The sequence below is a fragment of the Schistocerca cancellata genome, chromosome 4 (assembly GCF_023864275.1).
Source record: "Schistocerca cancellata isolate TAMUIC-IGC-003103 chromosome 4, iqSchCanc2.1, whole genome shotgun sequence".
NCBI classification, from domain to species: domain Eukaryota; kingdom Metazoa; phylum Arthropoda; class Insecta; order Orthoptera; family Acrididae; genus Schistocerca; species Schistocerca cancellata.
This window is the reverse complement of record NC_064629.1, coordinates 695,608,293-695,634,260: the sequence shown is the minus strand read 5'-3', so window position 1 is coordinate 695,634,260 and position 25,968 is coordinate 695,608,293. Positions and strand designations below refer to the sequence as shown.

The 25,968-nt window shown below is 39.6% G+C and overlaps 1 protein-coding gene across 6 annotated transcripts in view; it reads right to left on the bottom strand.

The window, feature by feature from the left end:
- The window catches only part of LOC126183613 (coiled-coil domain-containing protein 28B), a 53,852-nt gene extending 31,046 nt beyond the window's left edge, over window positions 1-22,806 (bottom strand). For 3 of the 6 annotated variants that reach the window (XM_049925724.1, XM_049925728.1, XM_049925729.1), the window contains exons 1-4: window positions 22,642-22,796; window positions 16,025-16,184; window positions 8,861-8,957; window positions 5,747-5,911 (exon numbers count right to left, since the gene is read on the bottom strand). In XM_049925724.1, coding sequence (XP_049781681.1) covers window positions 5,747-5,911; window positions 8,861-8,957; window positions 16,025-16,180 — 418 coding nt within the window. In that variant the 5' untranslated portion in view covers window positions 16,181-16,184; window positions 22,642-22,796. The other 3 variants (XM_049925727.1, XM_049925725.1, XM_049925726.1) reach the window with 3 other exon arrangements.
- Window positions 22,807-25,968: the final 3,162 nt, after the last annotated feature.

Here is a 25,968-nt window from a genome sequence, read left to right as displayed (position 1 = left end):
CAATCAGGTCCTATCAGTGAACCAGACTGTGCCTTCAGACAGTGTTTCTCGTCTATGTGAAGACTTTGCAGACATTTTTGCACTGGGCCTGGGTTGCGCTAAGAACTATAAAGCACATTTGGAACTGAAAGTCAACGCGCAACCGAAATTTTTCAGAGCGCGCAATGTTCCCCACGCATTGCGTGATGAGGTCACAAAAACGTTACACGATTTGGAATCACAAGGTGTAATTGAACGTTTGCAGGCTCCTCTCTGGGCATCACCCTTAGTCATTTTGCACAAACCTTCCGGAAAATTGAGACTTTGTGTAGACTTCAAGGCAACAGTGAATCCACAACTAGTGACTGCAACTTTTCCTTTACCCCGCCCGGAAGATCTTTTTGACAAACTGTGCCCGGGTAAATATTTTTCGAAGTTGGACCTAGCAGATGCGTACTTGCAAATACTGGTGGACGAAAAATCCCACGGCGTATTGGTGGTTAACACGCATATTGCTTTGTACCGATTCAAACGACTGCCATTCGGGTGTGCATCTGCCCCTGCATTGTTTCAGCAATATCTACAAACTGTTTGTGCGTCGGTCCCTACTGCAGCAAACTATCTGGACAGTATTGTGATCTCCGGAAAGACGGAAGAAGAACATTTAGCCAATCTCAGAACATTATTTCAGGTCTTGCGACAAAATGGTCTTCGCTTGCGGAAGGACAAATGTGTGTTTTTTGCTCGTGATTTGCCATATCTGGGACATGTACTCAATGCCCAAGGCATACATCCCAGTCCCGAGCACCTCCGTGCCATACAAGACTTCCCTTCGCCGCAGAATTTGAAGCAGCTACAGAGTGTGCTGTGAAAAATAAATTACTACCATAAATATGTGCGCCACGCCTCTTCCATTTCAGCTCCGCTTCATCGCTTACGCCGTAAGGGTGTTCCATTCGTCTGGACGACGGAATGCGAACGCGCCTTTCGCCAGTTGAAATCGGCGTTGCTTTCCAATACTTGCCTTACGCCATTCAATCCCTGGAAGCCCCTTTTGTTGATGGTGGATGCATCGGATTTCGGGATCAGTGCTGTGCTTGCGCACAAAGATGGTTCGCACGATCGCCCTATTGCCTTTGCGTCCAAATTGCTCTCGTCTGCGCAACGATATTGTTCACAGATCGAGAAAGAAGCATTGGCTCTCGTATTTGGTGTTACAAAGTTTCATGATTTCTTGTATGGTCGTCACTTTACCATCATCACAGACCACAAACCTTTGACATCGCTTTTTCATCTGACCAAGCCTGTACCTCCACGTACAGCGCAGAAATTCATTCGCTGGTCTATATTCCTCTCGCAGTACCGCTACGATATCTTGTATCGGTCCACTGATCAGCACGGAAACGCCGATGCGTTGTCCCGTTTGCCTGTTGCTGAGGATAGAGCATTCGATTCCTCCAAACTTGCTTGCATGTACATTGATTCGGAAACCGATGACGTGGTCGAATCGTTTCTGATTGATTTTCGTCATGTAGCTAGAGCCACAGCTGCTGACCCTGTCCTTGCTACCGTTTTGCGTTTTGTTGCTAAGCAATGGCCCTTGTCGAAGTCACGGATCGAGGATCCGTTGGTTCGCCGATTTTTTTGCTCACAAGGAGAGACTTTTTGTACGACGTGGTGTTTTGCTGTTGCGTTCTGATAATGATCAGTCCAGGGTCATGGTCCCACATTCGTTACAGTCCTCTGCCTTAAAGCTTCTCCACCAAGGGCATTGGGGTATAGTGCGAACGAAACAACTTGCTCGTCAGCACTGTACTTGGTTCGGAATTGATGCTGCAATTACGAATATGTGCTCTTCTTGCATGGCGTGTGCCAAACAACAATCCGCACCACCGCGGAAATTCTTTGCAAGGCCAAAAGCCACTTCCCCTTGGCAACGCTTACATATCGATTTTGCGGGTCCCTTCTGGAATGCTCGATGGTTGGTTCTGGTCGATTCATTCAGTAATTTACCTTTTGTTGTCCGGATGTCTTCCACGACGTCTTCTGCCACCATCCAAGCGTTGTCCGCTATCTTTTGCATTGAAGGTCTTCCACAGACTATTGTTTCCGACAATGGCCCACAATTCATGTCCGCAGAATTTCAGTCATTCTGCAAGGCCAATTGTATTCAACATCTGACGTCCGCGCCATTTTCGCCACAGTCAAACGGTGCCACTGAACGTTTGGTCCGGACTTTCAAGTCACAGATGTTGAAGTTTAAAGAGTCGCATTCTTGGGAGGACGCGTTATTGCTCTTTTTGTCCTCGTATCGCTCTCAGCCTCGAGATGGTCGCTCGCTGGCTGAGTTGCTTCACGGTCACCCTCATCGAACCTTGATGTCTTTGCTACATCTGCCGCACCAGGTTCCTGTGCAGTGGCAGCCATCTGCTTTTGCCCCAGGCGACATTGTATACTACCACAACTATCGAGGTTCACGGCGTTGGCTCGAACGGCGCATTCTTCGCTGCCTCGGCCGCGTGATGTATCTGGTTTTGGGGGCCTCTGGTGAGGTGCGGCGGCATCTCAATCAGCTGCGCCTCTGTCGTCGCCCGGGATCTGCCGCTCCCCGTCTGCTTTCAGCGACGGTGCCGTCCGGTCAGCGCCCTGGGGACCCATCTACTGGCTCGCCTCAGCTCCAGGTGTTACCGACGCTGCCTTCCAATTTGCCCCTTGGCGACGTGCCGCCGCCGCAGCCTGTTCTCCCGCCGCCGACGCCCGCAGTGGACACGTCACTGCAACCGCCGGGCGCCTCCCAGGGTCACGCGCCGCCGATCGCTTCCCGTGACCCGTTGTCCTCCGCCATGGACTTCTTGCCCACTCCGGACCATAGGACGTCTTCGCCCGTCGGGTGCCCCGACTCGATGGAGGTCGACCCTTCGGCTCCTCCTGACTATCTACGGGTGAATACACTGCATGTTGCCGTGCACCCTGGACTAGGTTTTCAGGCGTTTCCTAGCTCCCCTCAGACCGAATGGCATGGTGCGGGTGGCACAGCCTCGCCTGTTGTTAGGCTCCCCACCTCGTCGCATACGTCAACATGGGGTCCTCCCCACGGCGGGCGGAAGCCTTATAACACAACCATTCGCCAATTTGCAGGAGAGGAATGTGGTGTCACCGCCAGACACCACACTTGCTAGGTGGTAGCCTTTAAATCGGACGCGGTCCGCTAGTATATGAACGACCTGCGTGTTGCCACTGTCAGTGATTGCAGACCGAGCGCCGCCACACGGCGGGTCTAGAGAGACGTCCTAGCACTCACCCCAGTTGGACAGCTGACTTTGCTAGAGAGAGTTCACTGACAAATTACGCTCTCATTTGCCGAGACGATAGTTAGCATAGCCTTCAGCTACGTCATTTGCTACGACCTAGCAATGCGCCATTATCGATTGCTATTTATCTTGTGATGCCTGTACCGTCAGACCGATGTTCACCAATTATGAATTAAAGTTAAGTATTCCAGAAGTTACGTACTTATATTTACTAGACTCAATTCCCTTAACTGTTCCAGACCTCACGCCAGCCTGCGTGAGCTTAATCGCGTGCCTTTCGGCTACCGGTCATAGTGGCTTGGCTGTCTTGCCAAGTCACAACAAAATTTATTGAAATAACTTACAGAATCTGTAAATGTGTCATTAGGAAACAACCTCAAGTTTCACATAAAAGTGTCAAGTGTCATTTTGCTTCGATGTGACCACCATCTACGATGTGGCAAACATCCCACTGGTAATCAATTTCTTCCCACACTTGTTGCAGAAAATTGTGCATAACTTGTGCAACAGCAGTGAAGATTCAATTTTTCACGTCAGCTAACTTGTTTTGTAGGGGAGGAATGTACACAAGGTCTTTAATGAAACCCTAGAGGAAGAAATCAGTGGTGTCAAGTCTGGGGAGCTTGGTGGCCACGTGATTGGCCCTTCACAGCCAATCCACCCACGTGGGAAGTGATTATCGAAGAAACCTCGAACTTCCATGAGGAAATAAAGTGGGGCACCATCTTGCTGGTAGTAAACCATCCCATCTCTGTTACCTTCATCAATATGTGGAATTAAAAGTTTTCAAGCATATCCAGAAACACAATACCAGTGACAGTTTTCTCCCTGAAGAGGAAAGGGCCATACACTTTCAGTGTGCTAACGGCACAAAAGACATTAACTTTGGGCTGTCACATACGTGTTCCAGGGTTGCTTGTGGATTTCTGCTGCCCATATTCTGCAGCTGTGGGTGTTCACCATGCCACTGATATGAAATGTTGACTCATCACTGAAGACTGTTCATGAATGTCCCATCATTCTCTATCCAATGCAACATTTCTGCACAGAATTCCCCAAGAGCAACCTTACCTACATGAGTAATATGCTGTGCCTTTGTGAATCTGTATGGTTTCAAGTGTGAATGTCTATGCAGTGCTCGTCAAACAGTCTTTTAAAGAATGTCTGTCTTGCAAGACTCACATCATGTTGATTTTTGATAACTGTGGGCAAAGCTCTTCCTAACCTGTTCGGCATAAGCATCAACATGCAAGCGACCTGCTGATTTATCATGTCACAGTGAACAACCCACCTTACCAAAGTTCTTGTGTCAAGAGTAAATTGTAGGCCTGCTTGAAGTTTTTTTTTTAGCATATCCAGTGCAAAATTTACACTGAACGGTTGTTGCAGAGTTCATTTCATTAAACCAAAACACACTGCGAGCATGATCGCCACCAGTGAAAGTAAGTGGGTACTACGCTCCTGGTGTCGGAATGCGGTACTGATGCACTACGTCACTACGTGAATCAAACTTTATACTGTTTGCAACAAAATGACACATCTACCAATTCTGTAAATTATCCCAATAATTTTCTATATTATCCAAAGTTGTGAAGTCCTTTTTGACTCACCCTATATAGTACATGGCGTGTACAGCTCGGCAACTCGGTGTTAAATCAATAATTCACAGGTTCAAAGTTCAATCCGTTGTACATTCTACAACATTTTCTAATAGGTATCATGGTTTTCACCTGTACTACTCCATCATTTATTTTTTAATGTAAGTTGCACAATTATTTTACATTATACTTAAAATCAACCTACAATTAATTGGAGACATTTGTTTTCAAGTCAAAAGAAGGTACGTGTCACCATTTATCATCACCCTCACACATTTTAAGTGACTTTGATATTCAAAACTATCTTCACAGAGCCACCCACTTGATTCAATTTTTGATTTTGTTGAGCACTTGAAGTAGTACCACAAATAATTTCCTCTTTCTACTATACTGCAATGCACCGTAAGTATAACTCCAATATTCTTTCTTTTGTAAATGACTGTGCTCAAAATTTTGACAAGCAATATGCTACAGTCATATCCAAACAGTCCACATAACTCTCCTAGTAACCACTTGAATAATACGAGATGGTTCACAGTATGGCAATGTGTAGATATAAACTGGTTATTTAATCATATTTGATTCACATGAAGTTACGCAGTTCTTTGAACTACTGAACACAAGTAAAAATATTATTACAAAAGGATGTCTCCAAACATTACAACTTTACTCCATTATACAGAAGGTTAAAAAACAAAAGCAAATGTGCAGCTAAATAAATGACATTAATCTAATTAAATAAAACTGCTGGAAATAGAAATGATACCATCTGATAAAAAAAAGCAAATGATATAGAAAAGCACCAATCAAATGATGATAATATTAACAGCCCAAAGTCACCTCAGAAAGAAGAGATACCTCTTTTTGTGTTGTGCAGACGTGCTGCAGCAGGATTTAGGCGTGCATCTCTTGACTGACGAGCACTGCCTGCGTCTGACAATGATGGACCACGGCTTAGCTTCTCATGGCTAAGCTTCTCATTGATAAACAGCAAGCGCAAAGGCTGGCTGCCAGCAACAGTTCCTTGAATACAGATGATGCATGATAAATTCTGAAAGTTGACAAAACCTGTCAGTATTCTATAAAAAATATCAGGAATGTAAAATCTACAAGCAGTTGCACTTTAGTTTTCTTCTTGTAATTTTACAGAAATCTTCAATAACTAAACAAAAAGATTTAGTTATTAAATTAAGAGGAACTATAGTCTATGTTACGTAGGATGGCACTTCTGTGCAAATAGGTGGAACGGAAAGGAAGTGTGGGGGGATGAGAACTGCGCATGCGCGTCAGCGTAGAGCAGGCAAACAAAGTCCTCTTAGCCGAACTACGTTGCTGCGGACAACAGTCTGACTCGTTTGCCTATGGTACATACGTTCAGATCTATGAGGGGAATAATAAATATTAAAACCAATTTTGATCAATCATCATCAGAGAACTATTAATCCACATCTTGATGACGTTGCATCCACTGCTCCACAGATTTACTTTGCATGACGTTGGGAAGCGAGAACAGCTGACACAGCTTTGTGAAAACTTTAAGTACAATTTTTCTCACAATGACAATTGTCTAATGACAAGGTCATCAAAACTGTTTGCAATAGTTATCATTTATTGCAATTTGAACTGCATTATAAATAAAAATTTAATACACAAAAAAATTAGCTTCAAGCACAAACTGAAATCATTATATTTGCTTGACAACTGCTTCTACACAATATAATTTTTGAAAATGTGTGTGTGTGTGTGTGTGTGTGTGTGTGTGTGTGTGTGTGTGTGTGTGTGTGTGTGTGTAAAGTGCAATCACTGTGCGTAAAAAAGAATTTGTGGCAGAAAGGCTAATGTAAAAGATTATCGTAAAAACAGTTAGCAAGTTGTCATTATTAACGGGCATTATGAGTGTAAACTAATGCGTTCGACATTACAATGAGGGGACCACATTTATAAACCACTGAACAACCAAACAATTAACCCGCATCTGTGAACAGCTCCAGGGAATGCTGACCAATAACAGCAAAAACCACCGATATCTTGACGAGTAACAGTTATTGTCATTTTAGGGCCTTATCCAATTTGTGCCTTGAACATGACAGCAGTTTACATGTGGAAATATCGGACTTCTGACGAATTTATACAGCTGCATTCTCGCGTGTTATTAGAGGGTACAACATGGTGATGGAAGCTTCACTTCTCCTTGAGCAATACGCTGAACATTATAGTCTGCATAATACAAAGGATATAAAGTCCTAATCAAAAAGGCTAGGAAGTTCTCATTATTATGTATACAACTGATATGTTAACAAACACATTTTTTAAACCATGAGTCTTTAAAACTGAGAAATATTTTTGCTTTGTTATAAAGTCTACACCGTAATATCAGCATCATTTCTATTTGAGTCTGTTTCCAAACAATCTGATGGTAAATTTACAATGATAGGTTCAAGGCTTATATCTATCATCACCTCCCTGTCAAATTCTTCCTTCTGAAGCTTTTCAGCATGCCGCACAGACTGTGCGCACGCTACAGGTGGTATGTTGTCTATTGCCTCATGCACAAGCAATTCACTGTATATTACCATGAATGATTTTTTCTTTCTTTCCCCCTCCCACATACCCTTAACCCTTTGTCCAAATTAATTCCATTGAGCTACAATGACAGTGACACGTGGGTAAATGCAAAACTGTGTGCACCATTCACATGCATGGAAGTCAAGTTTGTAATTTCTGTCACATGACTAGTATAAATTAAAGAGCTGCAGGTCAGCATGAGTCTGGTTTATACTGTGCTCAATATTTTTATTTTCGAGCCAGGGAAAAATATCCGCTTTTCTGGTATTTTTACTTACTGCTTTCTCTATAACAGTTGAATTATAACTGGCAATGACCAATTTTGAAGGAAGGTATGGCAAGAATTGTGAATCATGTCATGAAACTGACAGCATTCATTTCCAAATAGTAGTCACTGCCATTTTTCTTCCATGTAAATACAACTTCATTCTTAGAAACAAAACCAGAAGACGAGTCAGCATGCAGAATTATTATCCAAGAACCTATTCCTATGAGAATTTTAAAACCACCAGTACTGTCACTCATTTTCCAGCAGATCTTCCTGGAATGATTCTAGTTGACCCACGTTTCATCAGGGTAATACACTGTTGAACTATCGCCTTGTCTTGTACCTTGAATCTTTATGTGGGATGTAGTTCGTGCTGCAGCTATGTCACTTCTTTGAACTAAAAGCTTTCTTCGTAACATATCTGGAACCGTCTTTTAAAATTCTTCACATCGATGAAGCACTTACCATTGAAGCCGATTTTCTCCTGCATAACTTAACACGTTTTTGTGATGTGAGGCATTCATCATTCACATGGGGCTCTTTAAAATACCATTGTTAAAACCATCCACTTGTGTTACAGGTTCATTGTGATTTCTATGATGTTCCAGGTGGCACAAAACCAACTTTTTTATGGTTCCTACAGCTCTGACAGTTTCACTTACAGTTCTCTTTCAGTTCTTTCACCGATACCACATGGTTCTGGAGTCCGTTTTTATGTTTTCAAATGTCAACAGTAGAAGACCTGCTTTCAAATTCACGTTTGGAAAAGTTATAAATGCGGTAAATAATCCACCTCGCCTGCTTGTGAAGCACTTCACATTTACTGCCGCCACACGACTTTTTTTAAATCACACTTTAACATTTACAGACACACATTCACAGCTATACTGCTGAAAAAAAAAAAAAAGAAAAACTGACAGCTGAATAAATACTTTGGTTGTCGTGAAGTATGGCAACAGTGCAGCATATAGATGCGAGATTCTCACACACTAACTATAACTCTCTGCTAATCACTCTGAAAGAAAATGAATATTATTGGCTGCCAGTGGCTAATGGAGGGGGATGTGCAGAACGGCTGAAAATGGGCCACCTTCCTATACGACATGAACTTTAGCATCAAAAACACATCTTCAGATTACCTGTTAAAGGGGTATTTCCTATCGAAGGAGCAGTTGCTGTCCTATTTAGTGTACGTGACGTCGCTGAGCCGTGGATGCTGCCTCCCCCTGATGAAACCTGCAAATATGGTTTGTTACATACAAAGGTGTGTTGTAAATTTTCAATTGATATACACAAATGAAAATGAACAAGCTATGGTACAAAAAGCATATAACATTTAACTAAGTAATATTTTATATGGAAGAATAGCTTTTATTTACCAAATCACTGAATGAGAAATAACGAAAGAAAGCTTGAGACACAACATGTTGGAAGAACACATATTTGAATCTCTAACTTTGACAACTTTTTTAAAGTCCCTTCAACAGGAGGAAGAGACAGGTAGAAAACAGGAGAAGAGACAAATAGACAAATGAATGCTAGAAGAAAGAAAACAATGTTTCAAATTTTTTGCAGGATTCCATGCCAATTCCAACTTAATTTTTAGAGTATTTTCTGCATTACTACACAATGTGATATCACTACCCCCAAACTTCTCCATAATTTACAGCAACAAAGGTATGAACTGTTACAGCAGGACCACTCCAGGCATACCAAACTGTGCGCATGCCATGTGTGCAGACCATGGGCGGGTGGACATAGACTCCGCCTGTCTCTGCTTTGCTCGGTCCTCTTCAGAATTATCTGGTACAGCACGAAATTTCATTTAGTATGGTAGTGTGGCATTTTTTTCTGTCATCACAACTCTCTTCAGTACAGTGCCATTTTCCCTTCGCTATTTGTTTGCGATAATGGATGTTCACAGGCCCAGTGGCTATTAGCAGGCAGTCTAATGATTATCACAAATCTTTAAAATTGAATGAGAATGACAGAAGGGAGGAATGAGAATTCTCAATATCTATTATGTAGTCCATAATCAAAGGGTACTGCAAATTTGCTATGAAATGACATTACAGTATCATACAGAAAGAATTTAAAGATTTGGTTGACAATGATAGAGCCAAAAAATTAAGCTAAGGTCTCGATCAGGACCAGCAGCAGTCACAACAGTGCTTATATAGTGCTCATAGGCAATGTGTCAGTTTCACGTAGCCAATGGGATGATTCTTTGACATAGCCAATGAGAGGCGAGAACAGAGGCAATGTATATCTAGGGGCAAAATTGAAACAATTGTCTTGCTTGCTATTTTTTGGCGTATTAGTAAGCTTAGAGAGACATATTTAGTGATTACGGCAGTAAGTTGTAGAAAGTGGACTGGTTCAAGTGATTTAGTTCTGCATGGCGACATTATCTGCTGGTGCATGTCTTATGAAGTCATTGCAGAGACACGAAAATCTATCGAATGTGGCAGCAAAATGCCTCTTCCAGTGACGAAGGTTTGTGTGGGTAGTATCACCTGAAAGTGTAGCAAAAACTGCTGCTTTGAATAAGTGGATCATTGTTTCATAATTCAATCACAGGAGAAGGTAGGTGGACCGTGTTTATTAAGAATAAAGCAGCACATTCGAAATAGTTAATATGATGATTTAATGAAAAAATACTGATCCACTCACTCAATGGAGCGATTGCATTGCATTACAGAAGAGAGACATATTTCATGAAGAGAAAAGGGGGAGGGGGAGGGGGAGGGGGGGGGAGGAGGAGGAGGAGGAGGAGGAAGAGAGAGAGAGAGAGAGAGAGAGAGAGATGGGGGGAGGGGTCTATATCCAATTCCCATACATATTTAGCAATTGCAAAGCATTGCCGGCTTTGCTAGTGTGAAATTCTTATACAGTGGGAGTGCATTGCCATTTACATGTGACGTGTTCACAGCTTCCCCTTCTTCCCCCTCCTCACATTCAGATAGCATGACGTGGCAACAGAGGAACTGCGCTGACATAATTAGTGCTATGACACTCTCGCCACGGCATGGCTCACAAGCCAAATTCTTGGCTGCCCCTGAATTAAACCTTCTAGTAAACCTTCAGCCTACATAGTACACTAAAGTACATTACAGACATGACATATTTATTGTTCTTTGTACTTCAGTACTGGATCATGATGTGGGGGTGAATTCGTTTTACAATATCTATCCAACAGTAATGTCTAATCGTTCCAGTGGTCAAATGGGATTTGTACAACTGGAATACTGCTCACGAACTCTGTAAAGCAGTTTCATTCATAACAAAGTTGTATGTCATATTGACACCGTAGTAATATAACAATAATACAGCAGTAGACACTATGTCTTAATCAGATTCACACAGCAACCGTAAAAAAAAATTTATTATTTCAACCACAGATGAAAGATAATTCTGATTAACATTACTACTTTCGTCCTCTAAGGGACGTCTTAAGATCTTTATGGGTGAGTTACAATGTATGAAGACACATATGATTGGTTGGTTGGTTGTTTGGGGAAGGAGACCAGACAGCGTGGTCATCGGTCTCATCGGATTAGGGAAGGATGGGGAAGGAAGTCGGCCGTGCCCTTTCAGAGGAACCATCCCGGCATTTGCCTGGAGTGATTTAGGAAAATCACGGAAAACCTAAATCAGGATGGCCGGACGCGGGATTGAACCGTCGTCCTCCCGAATGCGAGTCCAGTGTCTAACCACTGCGCCACCTCGCTCGGTGACACATATGAAATCCTTATCTTGCACAGTATAGTATCTAAAGCTAGCGTCCAAAAAGCTACTTCTGTGAATTATTTGAAGTGAAAACAACCCCAGCAAGCATACTTCTGCAAGTTTCTTCAACTTCCAGAGTGGCTTCCACAAGCTAGTGGAAGTAGTTTCTTGAAAGCTGCAAGTACTTGCCAAACAAGTTAGTTGCTGGACATTTTTCTCAATCTTGCAGAATTTTTGTGTGGGGAAACCCAGTACAAAAACATCAGTGCTGTAAAACAGAATGGAACATGGACAGATGGGCTGAAATGAATGTATCACTGGAATCCCTATACCAACACACACATTTGGCCAGTGTCGGCCAAAGAAGTACAAAATGAATTTACTTATTACTTTCTTTCACCAGAGGGGGAAGCAGAATGGCAATACAGATGTCTTTAAATTTTAACTGATTATTTAATGTTAGCATAAACATAACTGCACCACACTTCTAAAAAAACGTAATAAATACTGTTTGCAGAAATCACAGAGTAATTAAAAAGCGACCTCTTGGCGATATAGTTTGCTGCATTTTTGTATCCCATCTCCAAATACTTCATTCTGTAAAAGACAGATGTTCAAAACCATGTGACATTCTCAGAAAGTTTTAAATTTTTTAAGATTTTTCTTTAACCCTCGAGCAGGTGCACTGTTGTAAAAATTGCAACAGCAGCTGTTTTTATGCTCAATCAATGCCTTAACCTTTAGCTATTGCACCACTGCTGCCATGAAGATGATGTTTGGTTTGTGGGGTGCTCAACTGCGTGGTTATCAGTGCTCGTACAATTTCCCAACCTTTGCTCAGTCCAATTTCGCCACTTTCCTGGATGATGATGAAATGATGAGGACAACACAAACACCCAGTCATCTCGAGGCAGGTGAAAATCCCTGACCCCGCCGGGAATCGAACCCGGGACCCCGTGCTCGAGAAGCGAGAACGCTACCGCGAGACCACGAGCGGCGGACCACTGCTGCCATGTATTCCATTTTTTATGTTTTCTCAACAATCTTAAATTGGTTTCAGTTCCTTTGCTAAGCTTTCTCAGTTTCTTTTCTGAACAGTAATCAACGAGGTGTCAAATGCTGTAAAAAGTACAATGTGGGCCTGTTAGTGTGACAGTTGCAATTGCAAGCTTTGTTCCGGCAGTCAATACGCAGAGAGAAGTGTACTTATTCATAGTTTTTTAGTTTGTAAGCATTAACTTTGTTAAACTAGCATCTAAATTTATTTATTCATTTCATTTCTTTTGATGTCTTGTTTCAGTTCAAAGGGTGTATCAGATGAGGAAATATGCTAACTACTCAAAGAAAACATTGAACATAAGGACCATGGCAGTGAACCTGAACTTGACGGTGAGGATTGTGATGATCTCTACAAGATAGCAGATGGGCAGGAGATCTTTACTGGAAAAGACAAAGTTATGCATTAGTGTAAATGCAAGTGTGCTAAAATGTCAAAAATCAAGAGAAAATATTGTGGAAATTTGCCAGGTCCAAAGAGAAATGTGATGGATATAACTGAAGAAGAAGTTAGAGGTTTTCTGAAAATAATTTTCCTTGATATTATTGATGAAATTGTAAACTATACAAAAGATACATATATAAATAGATAGTGAGACACAAATCAATAGTCAGTGAGACATAAATCAATTCTCGCGCAAAAGAGGTAATAAAGTAACACCAAGACACAAAATAATGGCTGTGTTTGGCATTATTCTTTTGACTGGAACAAGAAAAAGACCATCATGCTAATGTATTGGAACTCTAGGTGGCAAAGGGAACAGGAATGCAACTGCTTAGGGCTGCTATGAGTTACAAAATGTTTCTATTTCTTCTATGCTTTATGCAGCTTGATGACATGGAAATGAGAAACGATAAGAGAGAAACTGATAAGTTGCTGCAATTTATACATTATTGGACCCTTTTGTTGATAACTGTCAAAGTTTTACAGCCTCAGTGAATTCAACAAAATAGATGAAATATTTCACCCTTTCAGAGGCCACTGTGGATGGATTTACTACATACACAGGAAACTAGCTAAATATGGGAGAAAAATGTTAGCACTATGTAATGCAAAAACATTTTATTGCAGTAATCTGGAGGTTTACTGTAGCATGCAATCAGAAGGGCAGTATCGGGTATCTAATGCTCCTGAGGAGTCTATGTGATTGCCGTAAGCTTAGCGACAACAGTGCATCCCAATTTAAGTTATACAATATAGCACTGAAGATGGTCACTCAGTGACAGAAAATCGATTTTGCAATAGTAAAAAATATATAAAAAAATATATATACGACCAATGCTGTCTCTTTTTTCAAGTATACCTGTTACCTGGTCGTAGTGCACAAGACAACATGGAGTCGCCAATCAATAGTGAAAAGAGTTGTGGCGCCTGCAGGAAATTCTAAAAGAAACCTTACAACTGACAACTGGTACACAAGCTACACCCTTCCTGAATATTTGTTGCATAATAAAATCACACATATTGGTACAATGAAGAAGAACATACATAATCTTCCTCCAGAATTGCTCCCAAACAAAACAAAAGAAACTGGAAGTGCAATGTTTGGGTTTCAGCAGGTTTCAGACATTCCTCATAAAAATCATGGTGTCATACTTTTGCCTACTATGAATGATACAGAGACAGTTGATGAATAAACATGCAAACATGAAATTATAATTTATTACAGTGTGACAAAAGGTGGAGTTTAGATCAAATGTGTACCTGTTAAACAGTTTCAAGAATTACACAGAGATGGCCATTGGCATGTTTTTTTCTTTTTTCTTAACACTGCTGGAATTAATTCACAAGTACTGCTTTGTTTTCCACAAAGCCAGAGACAACCTCACAACAACATATTTATCTCAACAAGCTAGCAGAAGGTCTTATGAAAGAATCACTCAAATCGCTGCCAGTAGATCTCACTGTATTTCTTGCACAGTTTCATGCTGAAACGTTGACTTCCAGAGATCGGCACCCTCAACCTATAGTGAAAAAACACTGGATGTGTATCCTTTGTGGGTGTCAAAAGAATTCATCCACATCAACTAAATATGATAGATGTAATAACTTTGCTTGTAAACAGCACACTGAGTAACAAACTATCTGTGAAAGCTGTTATGAAAGTGAATGTATGTCAGAATAACTGGCTAATTTGTTATTACAAGAACTAAAAAGCAAAAGCTTTTGTTATAAATGTTGAAGACAGAGAATGTGAACTGCATTCTTCAATAAATATAGCAGTTTGTTCAGCACAGGCTTTGTGTTTACTGACAAATGTAAATGTAAATTTTGCAACACGTGTCTTTTTGTGTGACAATAGGTATGCCTGCTGGAGGGTTCATAATAATAGTAATTCAACAACGATGGCAGCTGCTTTGGTTTTTAAACATGATGCTGTTAACAACCACTTGTCTATCTCACAATGAAATTTTCTGAAATTAACCTGCCCAAGTAACTTGCAGAAGTAAACTTGCACAAATTTTTGTTCTAATGTAAACATCTTGGCAAGTACTTGTGGAAATTATTTGTGGTAATTACTTGCAAGTGGAAACACACCTTACTATTTGATTTGTTATACTGTAACCCACTCTTACAGATCTGAAGGTTGAAACTGGTAATGATCATCAAATTAACAAATTAGACAACTACCAATCAATGTAAATAATACTTCACACATGAGACCACACTTTAATATAGTAAGAAAGAGTGATTTTACATCACTAAGTTCATTCTAAATGAAGCACAACCTCAAATTGTATGAAGATAAATCAGGAAATTTGTGTAATATTTTTTGATGGATTTGTCCATTGGAATAGCCTGAAATGATTTAGGGAAACTATATATAAACTAAATCAATATTACCAGACAGGTATATCAGTCTTGCTACTGAACACTAGTTTGATGTCTTGACTACTGGGCCACTATGCTCAGCGCCACAACTTCCATATTTATTGGACTCGTAAAAAATACAAGGATTAACAGGTGAACACATTATCATATCTGATCTAACCATCCTGTGCATAAACTGAACGACATGCACGGAGAAATATGTGCCTCTAGAACATATTTCATATCGGCTAAGATAAAAGGGCCAATTAACCTGTCAAAGCCCACATTGCAAGTCGCATCTGGTATCAGATACACTTGACAAATGCAGATTGCCATTACTAATCCCAATAGTTGCTGAAGTGCACAACACACCTTGCTATTCTAACCTGCCTTTCCACGACACTTACACAACTCAAAAGTTCCAATACTGAATCTGTTCCATATATTTATTAAACTACACAACACATTATTATTATTATTATATTAGTCTAATGTAAGAATCATTTACCAATGCCCATGTAACAGTAGTCATGATATACACAATATGTCACACTACCAATTAAATATTAATGATAATCTAACACATAGAACATACAGGCTCTGACTCAACTATAAATTAACCAATGCTCAAACAAGTAACTGACTGACGGTCTTATGTATGAAACAACTTATACTAAGGAGAAGTTTAATAGATAGCAAAAGACACCTTATTGCTCACTGGCGATGTGGGAGATGTCTGAGTGACTTTGCTGATTCCAGGGGTAACAGGTGGAGTAACTTCTCCTGATTTAGTTTGTAAACGGCTGTCATCATCAGGAGGCACAAGTTGCTGCAATTCACATTCTTCTCCACCTTCAGCCATGACTCTGTGAGACAGTAATAAAACATGTTTGTTGCCATCATACCACACTGTGAAATTGGGAATGTCAGCAATAAATTTCCGCTGGGATATGTTTCATTTAAAACTGCTCTAAAATACTTCCTTTGGAACAACCGAAATTGTAACTGACTTTTCAGCTACAGCTGTGATGTCACGTCACTGCTGTGCAAAATTATATACAGCAAGGCTGCAAGTACAGATGATGAATGAAAAAGGATATAACAATATGAATACTATATCGTATGTGACAAGTACTTTTTAGTTAAACACACGAAAAATTAACTATTTTATTGACAGAAAATTCAGGCTGGAATACAATATGCATACAAGGATAAATTTCTACTCACAAATGATGTTATCTAAAAACTAAGCAATTTTCTGTTTTTTCCACATGCCTGTGCACTGCTCAGCATTTTTTCCATTTGATGAATAGTGATCCTGCCTAATAAATACATAACACACATTTCAAACACACAGCACGAATCAATTAACAAACACCAGTAACTGAGAAAGATATGTATTATAATGAACAGCTCATGCCAACAAGCTAACAGATCATCTTCTCCTTCTTAAGGCTATCCACGACTTGGTCTTCTGGCCTCACTATCAGGTATAGGATGCTATTCATAATTCATCAAAAGGTTACAACATTATTTGATCTTCAGTTCAGTCAACCTCACCAGCTGACCTGAGTTTCTGTGTGTTGTTATAAACTGGGCAGACTCATTTCATGCCACAACAGCTCATATCCGGCAAACAAAGATTTACAAATACTTCTTAAAAAATCAAATGTAGCTGATTATGATTCAAGTCACTGCAGATATCACTTCTAATATAGTTAAGGCTTTGTGGTGAACGAGCTTAGATCTATGATAATCTGCTAAATTCTTTTTGGATAAGAAAGAATCACGTTGTATTGTGACTAACATACAACACTTGGACGTACTAGTAATCTTAACAGGAACAAACCATTCAGTTAGCGTGCATATCAACAACAATGTCCAATGTGACACTTTGTTGACAAATTAAGTACTCCACAAATCTCACAGGCTTTCTATTTGTAATCTCTCTTCTCCATTAAGATATTATTCTCCTCTCAAAAACAAATTCCAGGAGAAACAGATGCCCTTGTTCACAGACAAAGCTGTCAAATAACAATGAATTGGTAGCACTTCCCTTGATATTAATTGATTTTTAACTCTTTGGGAAAAGAAGGTTTGCCTGTGGCCCTTGGTCTTCAGACCTGCTTTTCATCAGAATGTGTCCCAGGAATTTGGTATTAATCCCAAAGATATACTTTTTAGAGCATATGTACAGTGTTTGTCTTTTACTGCAAGAAGACTATAGTCTGGCACTAAAAGTAGCCTTGGCTTTCAATTTTACTTCCTTGTGGTAAAATTGCACTTAAAGGTTTGGCAGATTTTCTGTCGCATGTTGCTGGTGGTAACAGTTTGCCCAATCAATCTAAGGTTTGTACATAAAGTTCGCTAATATTATGTTTTAAAGCATTGGTATTTAACCAAATCATAGTAATTTTCAACAAAACTGGAAATAAAAGTAGCTTATTGCAACGATAGACATATATTTGTAGCTATGCTACACATTGATCTATCATAGCAATCTTAGTTTCATGTTAGCAAGTTCACAAGCAAGTTATCACAATGTGACTTAGTCTTGACCTCAGGCTAAGCCATAGAGTAGTCTGTCATCACAACCAGGTTTTCTGCTTTCACATCCATTGACTTCACCAACTCTCAACCAAATTGTCACAGTCCCGCCAACATAGGCCTTGGGCTGTGCTACAAGTCAGTCTATCAACCAGTATGCAACCACACGACTCACGATAACCAGATCAGTAAAAGTATTCTGGCACTCTACTTAAAAAAAACAAATGTAATCAATTTGTACTCTTTGCTGTAAAAAATCATTAGTTTCAGCGAATCTCACTGGCTACCATATACAATAGTGGGGTGCACATTGCACATAAGAAGGCGGAAGCACGAAGGCCCCCCCCCCCTCCACCCACACACACACACACACACACACACACACACACACACACACACACACACACACACACAGAGAGAGAGAGAGAGAGAGAGAGAGAGAGAGAGAGAGAGAGAGAGAGAACTTTTCTTCCTTGCAGAATTTATGCCCTCAGAAAACTATCACTACTGCTTCTTATTAATGTAAAACTTGTTGTGTTTGCTTTATGTCACCCATAATGAACATACTGGCCCAGTGGCCCCACCAAACCTAAACTAGCATGAAAATCAATGCTAAATGTTCTACACACACCTTGATGCATGTATCCCCACCACCACCACCACCACCACCACCACTACTAGCAGACACAGCAGAATGACGCTATTGGCTGGAGCATCACAAGGTACACTGCTCCTCACACTGTCACACTGTGAATTGCCCCACCACCTGCCCTCTGATGTGCACTACATCACTCAGCTGGCTACAACCAACGTGAACAAACTGCCAACATCCGCAGACAATGCAAGAAGGACGAGACCATAAGCGTATTTTAGCCTTTATATACACATCTATTATCACTAGAAAGCCAACCCCGATTCATTGAACTTTATCTTTGGTGGGGAACAGTAATGTGGTTTCCTGCAAAACTACCAAAGTTTGAGCTACTGAACATGGAATCATCCATTATTTCTACAAAAAATATACTGGAATATTCAAAGAAAGCACATTATTTCAGAGAATGGCAAATGCACGTTCAAGAGCAGCTTACATGAACACAGCAAGTGGGTGAATCTTACCGATTTAAATAGCACATGTAGTTCCCATCCACAAGCAAGAAAACTCCCAGTTACACGTCAGGAGAAAGAAATTGACGTGTAAGTTTTTAGATATCAGTAACAGGAGTAATTTTTAAGGACTCAAAAAATTTGAGAATATTTTCAGAGCTAATACCACAAGAAGAAAATTTAATCTTTCAAAAACCGTTAACCTATTTTTAATTTCTAATGTTTCAGTGAAGAAAAGTAACACACACTTAGCAAAGGAGCAGCTCCATGGCTTTTGAAATCACCTTTGAAACTGTGAAGCAAATCTCTTTTTCTGCAAGCTCTTTGCTTTCCATATTCTGGGAGGAGGTGGTACAGACCAAAACAAGAAAAAAAAAGTCTAGTAAACAAGTGTTCTGAAATGTATACCTTATGAGATATGAGAACTTGTACATCTTCACTACTGCAAAACAGCCCTTCCACTGAAGATGTGCTCTTAGTTTGAAAGGGATGCACTTTAGGGCCCACATTTATTCCCCCCCCCCCCCCCCCCCACAAAGTGATCGTTCCTGTCATATCCCTGAATATTGACCACTACCCTTGGGACAACCTGTAGGTGTGAATAGCTGCACCTTCCCCTCCACCTGCTTCCTTTTTTTCACAGAAAAAGCTTTTCTGATAAATAAGTTTTCCTATATCACGGCAGAAAAATGCTACAATGGTTCCTGCAGTATGGCTACAGCGCACCACTTGTTACGTACTCTCCCTGTTAATATATGACTCATGTTTGTCCTTATATTAAGCAAACAAATCCTATGCCACTGAAATGATCACTGGGTAAATACATTACGATATTACACATATTGAGTAAGACTGAAAACTGTTTTAGGTAAGAATCAAGTAAATAAACACTATTGGCTGTTGTTCAATTAAGTAACAATAATCAAAATGATGTAAAATCTAAAATCTGACAGATTGACAAGGATATTTCACAATTGTCTTGCCTACAATGTTTTTAAGCACATCTTTAGGTTCTGCTTTTGATCACTGCAAACACAATTATACTAAGCTTGTACTACATTAAGATATTCATGCAGTGCAAATAGAACAGTTTTCTCATCAGAAGATGTACTTATTGAAACAGGACCATAAGAATTGGCAAACAACTTAGTGTACACCATACAGCTCAATTCTTTGACTACTCCTGATTTCAACTGACATTACTGGTGCTTTATTGCAGTAAAGTATACAAATAATACAAGCACTCATGCCTGATAGTTATGGTAACTAAAACATTTTCAGAATTCAACAAGACAGCACTATGCAGCCACAAACCATTTGGCTTTACAACTGTTCTAAGAGGTGTGTCTGTACAATAACACAAAGCACTCTTAATTTTATTATGATACATGTCTTAAATATTAAAACAACATCTTTACTTAGCTACACTCATAAACAAGCAGTGACTTCAGGTTGTTGCCTCAGACTAATTCAACACATCTGTCTGTCAGGCACACCTCAGTAACACTGCTACATCTCTAAAAAATTCTGAGAATTAAGTATTATAAATTGCCTCCTGACAGCAATGAGACAGCCAAATAACTTTGTACTAACGAACATGGTAGCCTGGAGGCTGTGGACTGAAATTTACCTTTGTTGTCACAAAAAATAAAAAATAAATAAATAAAAAAAACTGGATGTCTGCAGACAGGAGTTAAGTTTCGTCTCTTTCAGGTCCTTGACTATGATAATTTTATCCAGGACCCAAAGAGTGATATCCTGCTTTATTATTTGTTAAATATTTAAGTATAGTAGTTTCACACTAGAGTGCTGTGCACTAGCACTACAAGACCATAAGGCATGCTGCATACCAAACACATTATTACATTGTATGCAGCAAATACATCATAAGTCTGTAATATTACATACAACAGCATAAAACAAATGGTAAGGACTAAGTTCTGTATTGTTCTCAGCCTCACCTCTCCATGCAATACAGAAGAACACATCACTTGTACATCATAATCAACTGCACGTGAAATACTACACACAACCAATGGACATTTGTACCCTAAGGTCTCTTCAAACACAAATTTGTGCAGTCTGCTAAAAATTAGTTTTTCTTTAAAGCACAGTAATTATAATTCTTTGGTACAAATTATATAACAACCAAGACAATAGCTTGCTTAGTACCATACTTTTTTTGACAAAATCATTAATGTTTGCTTTGTAGCTGTTAAAAAAATTAAATGAATTCACTAGGAGAAATCTTTTTCCTGGTGACAATGAACACACATGGAATATTCGTATGAAGGACCATTAATCGTGACTTTATCACGGAACTTAGTGTGGACATAGCAAGCTAAAGAGAACAACATATGGTCTGGTTTAAAAAAAAAGGTAACTATCACTGGGCTCATATTGCAGATCAAATAAAATGTCAAAAGAACAGACATCTGTATTTCCAAATATTTGAAATTTAATGATCACACTAGGACGTACATAAAAACAACAAAATATACAGTTCAGCTTCTAGAATAAGATCACGTAGGGAAAATATTCAACACAATTAGAATTCAGATCAGTACTAGATACAGTTTTTTTTCTACAACTTACGTATTTTTGTCAGCACTTACAAGCATTAGACATGTTCCTTTCCATGACGATTCACAAAACCGTAACTTGCGGATGCAAGAAAATATTAATACGGCTCCTTTTCAGCTACTAAAGTTTTTGCGTTATTTTCAGACATTTTGATGTATGCTCTGCTGACGTAAAGCTATTTTACTTCAGCAATCCTTGTTTTCCATTACGACAGCAAGAACTATTTTATCTTATCCCTCAAAGCGCTAGGCTTGTGTGCTATTCGAGCGTTTTTGTAATAATAGTAAATGGATTTTGGTGCTCAGAGATGCACACGAACTGTTTACATTAAGAAAGAAAAGGAGAACTTTCACGATTATCTTCCAAGCGCGGTGTCTGTTGCTCCCTTATCATCTAGAAACTTGTAATCATTATAAATCATATGACTCAGTATTTGTGCTGTTATGTTCCACAGTCCACATAATTTGTACAGCAAAAATAAAAATCCAACGCCATTTCCAAACTACCATGCTTCCTCATAATGTACGGCCATCTTACCGATGTTGATGTTTTATTCTTCGATTGGTCTTTCGCTTCACTAAGCATTCTCTCACGAAACGTCCATTTATTGCTAGATAACGTAACTCACTGGTCACTGTCCTTTCCCACTATGCCACCGCATTCCCACTCTCTAGCTATGGTTGCCTTTCACATGCCTTTCGATCGTCGCAAATAGTGCCAATTAAAAAAAAAAACACAGCAACGTAATGCAACAAAACAAGAAATTCTCCACGAAACTGAGAATTATCGAATCGGCTTGTGCTAAACGCATTTAACGGTTTATAAGTTCAACGTACTATACATATAACCGAAGTTAGCGCATCGCGTAAATTGTATGCCTGCTACTTATTCTTTCTTTCTCTCTCTCTCTCTCTTGGATTCTGGAAATCCATTTCCAATTGTCGGTTTTCCACACAAAAACTTCACAATAGATTTTCGCTCCTGTGTAAACGCAGAACCGTTTTAGAAAGTAGCTTCGATTTTGAAGATAGGGCTTGTTTTTTTTTTAAAAAAAAAAGATATTCAAGTAATATGGACAGAGTGACTCACTATGCAGTGAAGGAGAAGCAGAAATATTAGACTGAGGATGAAGCTGTCTACCTCTAACATTTTTGTGAAATAGCGATTGTGCTGACTAAATCACAAACGGGAACAGCTGTATTACAGACGCCATATTGAACTGAGCTTCTAGCCGCAGCGCGGGCATGGACAAGGAAAAAACGAACACAAAAATTTAGGGTATGGAAATGCGCATATCTTATCTGCCAAGGACGACGCTTCGTTTGGAAATCATTTTCGAATGGGTAAAATCAATTTCGGAATATTTTTGGGCCATATTTCTTTCTCTGTACAGGAGTTCTATACATGAATATGAGATGCTGTACAATCTTGCATTTGACCCGTTTCCACGTCACGATCTGTCTGAGGCTGAGCTAGTATCTGCGCACTGCGCACACTCAGAAGGGCCGCCTTCACGAGAAACGCATCAAGTAATTCCAGTTTGCAACACTACGTAGCGCTGGAACACAGTAGGCAATCAGATTTTAGATAAAAGCATTGTTTTAAGTAACTGATGACGAAAATTTATATATCCGAGAGTAAAAGAGTATATAATTTTTTGTATTGTAGAACGATGCCATGTGGCCTTTAATTAATGACAGTTACATGATGAAATACCGTATGAACTCGGTGACTGCGCGTTGTTGGAAGTTGTTATAAACCACAACGAACGGAATATGTGCTGTGGTAGGATACATAAATTCTTCTTCTTCTTCTTCATAATTTTTGGAAGAGCTCGAGGAAACTCGAGCCCTCATGCTACATGTCAAAAATAGTTACAGGGGGGCGAATCTGGCCTGCAAGTTCATAAACATACTCTAGCTGAGGGAGGAATATTGCTGTTATCTGCAGCGGGTCGTTAAGCGGAATCATCGGCGACGAGCGAAAATGTGTACCAGACCGCAATTCGAGCACGGGATTTCCTGTTTGCTACACAGTTGCGGCAACCACTGCACCATCCCAATAAGCAGGAGATCCCGGGTTCGAATCCCGGTTCGGTACACATTGTCGCTCGTTGCCGCTGGTACCGCTCAATGTGCCACAGCAGCTGACAGTAATAATCCCCTTTCAATTTACATATAGTGTTTCGCAGCTGCTGATGCGGTTGATGTCTGTTCTTTCGAAGGAAGAATTCAAAAAACTTCATAAATGTACTACTCTTGAGGCAGTAAGCCGAGAATGGTTTGTAACTCCCCCACATCGTGAAGATTTATTAGAGCTCCACAGTACTTTTCCTCGGAATATCTCTGTAGGAGACAGCATGCTCAAGCTTTTCTCTGACCTTCAAAGTGGCTTATCTATACTGTTATATGTACGTAGAAAAGTGTAATATGGATTCAGGATCATTGTTTATTTTCACGCATCAATTTCTGCTGCTTTCTTTTCAGTATGTCTAACTGGTATAATAGCACCAGCCTTTGCACTTCTGAATTGGACAAATTAATTGTCTCATCGGTCTCCATACTCAATCTCCGCCGTTTAGGCACTCTCTCATGCGTCTGCATAGACAGATTGTTTGGTGTGAACAGTAGATTTGCGGAAGGTTTGAGTGAAATTGCTCAAATATGTCGGTTCAAACCGCGCAGATTAGCTGTAGGGCGTGGGTAGGAAATTGCCGCAAATCTGGCACATCACATTGCAAAATATTAAACAGAGTACTAATGCGGTATGCATAAAAATCCACTTCATAACTGTAGCAGAGGGCAAGTAATTTGGTATGCTAATGTTGTAAAATTCAGATTGTTATCTCACAGTTTCAATTACTCATTTTTTCATTCGTCATATAATTATAACTTTTAACAATAGAATAATGAAACGAAACCGTCTATAACAATTAAAAAACAATGAATAACAAAGACTTAGAATAACAACCGATATCAACATACAACAGAACAAAGTATGGCTACGTATCAGATGGAAATAAACTTGGGGGTCATGTGATCAACAACAGATCATGACATCAACCATCACAACTTTCTTCCTGAGAAACCTTGATGGCACTGTGATGTGATATGATGCCCAGTATGGATGCTGCCATTTGAAATGTACTGCAGAATATCTTGACAGGGCATGACATGATGTGAAGTGACAGCCAGTGTGAAATGGCCTCATGAAGGTCAGAGGTCCAAGGACTGGACCATACTTAATAGTTTCCAGTACGATTTTATTGTTTCACCTGCACCAGTTTGGGAACTGTTTGTTTACTGTTATGTAAGTAGTCGAATCGGCAGTCTCCTGGCGTATCACAGACTGGTAAAAGAATTAGTTCGCTGAGGGAAAACTATTCTACAGTGACTGTCGTGGTCTACTGGGTAGAGCACTGGACTCTAGTGCTGGAAGCCTGGGTACAGTATTAGGTAGTGGCGTAGATTTGTCCACATTTTAGTCCCTCCAGATTGGTCCTAAGCCCACTCAAGACCGATTCACACTACATGTCAGTGGAAGAAGAAGGTTTAATGACTGGAGCAATAATCAAAAACGTAAGTCACTTACTCAAGAGAATGCTATATCTCGCGCTCCAATTATTAATATTACAAGTCAGTTACCAAATTCACCAATTATAATACGTATTACTATAAAGAAAATTACAATAAATGCATGACCTCCAATAACAACATCATAGATTTGGTCATTTCCTATTAAGGATCCAGGTTGCCCTAATTTGACATGAATAAGTATTGTTATTGATGTTCATCCTATTACTGCTTATGCACCAAATAGAAAGTATGAAGCCATAATGGCGTCATGGTTTTGCCAAAAATAATAATTTTTGTCGTAAGATAACTGAAGTTATAGATAGTAGCCTGTAAATTTACTTCTGAGAATTTTCTCTCTTACCATAATTCTGTGTTACATTCAGTTACGATTCTAGAGTGTAATTCTAGAGATGTAAAAGTTTATTAAGGGCTAAAAGATTATTCTTTTATTAATAACTTTGAAGTTTAGTTTGTTTCACTTAAGTCCTTGGTATAATGAAATTAACGATGGTTTCTGAAACTAATCCTACTGTGGGAATTATGACAGTTACAGGAAGAATAAATTCTGATTTTTGAGATTGATCACGAATTTCCAGTGTAAGATATAATTACTGCTAAAATCTGATTCACATGTAATGATAAAGTACGAAAGTAGTTAATACTACTATAACTGTTATTGGGAATGCTATGTTGATTCCATAAGTAACTGTTTAACAACTCATTTTGGTAAAAATCAAAGGAAAGATAGTAATCCACCAAGGGATAACAGCGATAAGAACATTATAAATATAATATAAGATTTGTTTTATGAAGAATAAGCAATAGCAGTATAATTAATCTT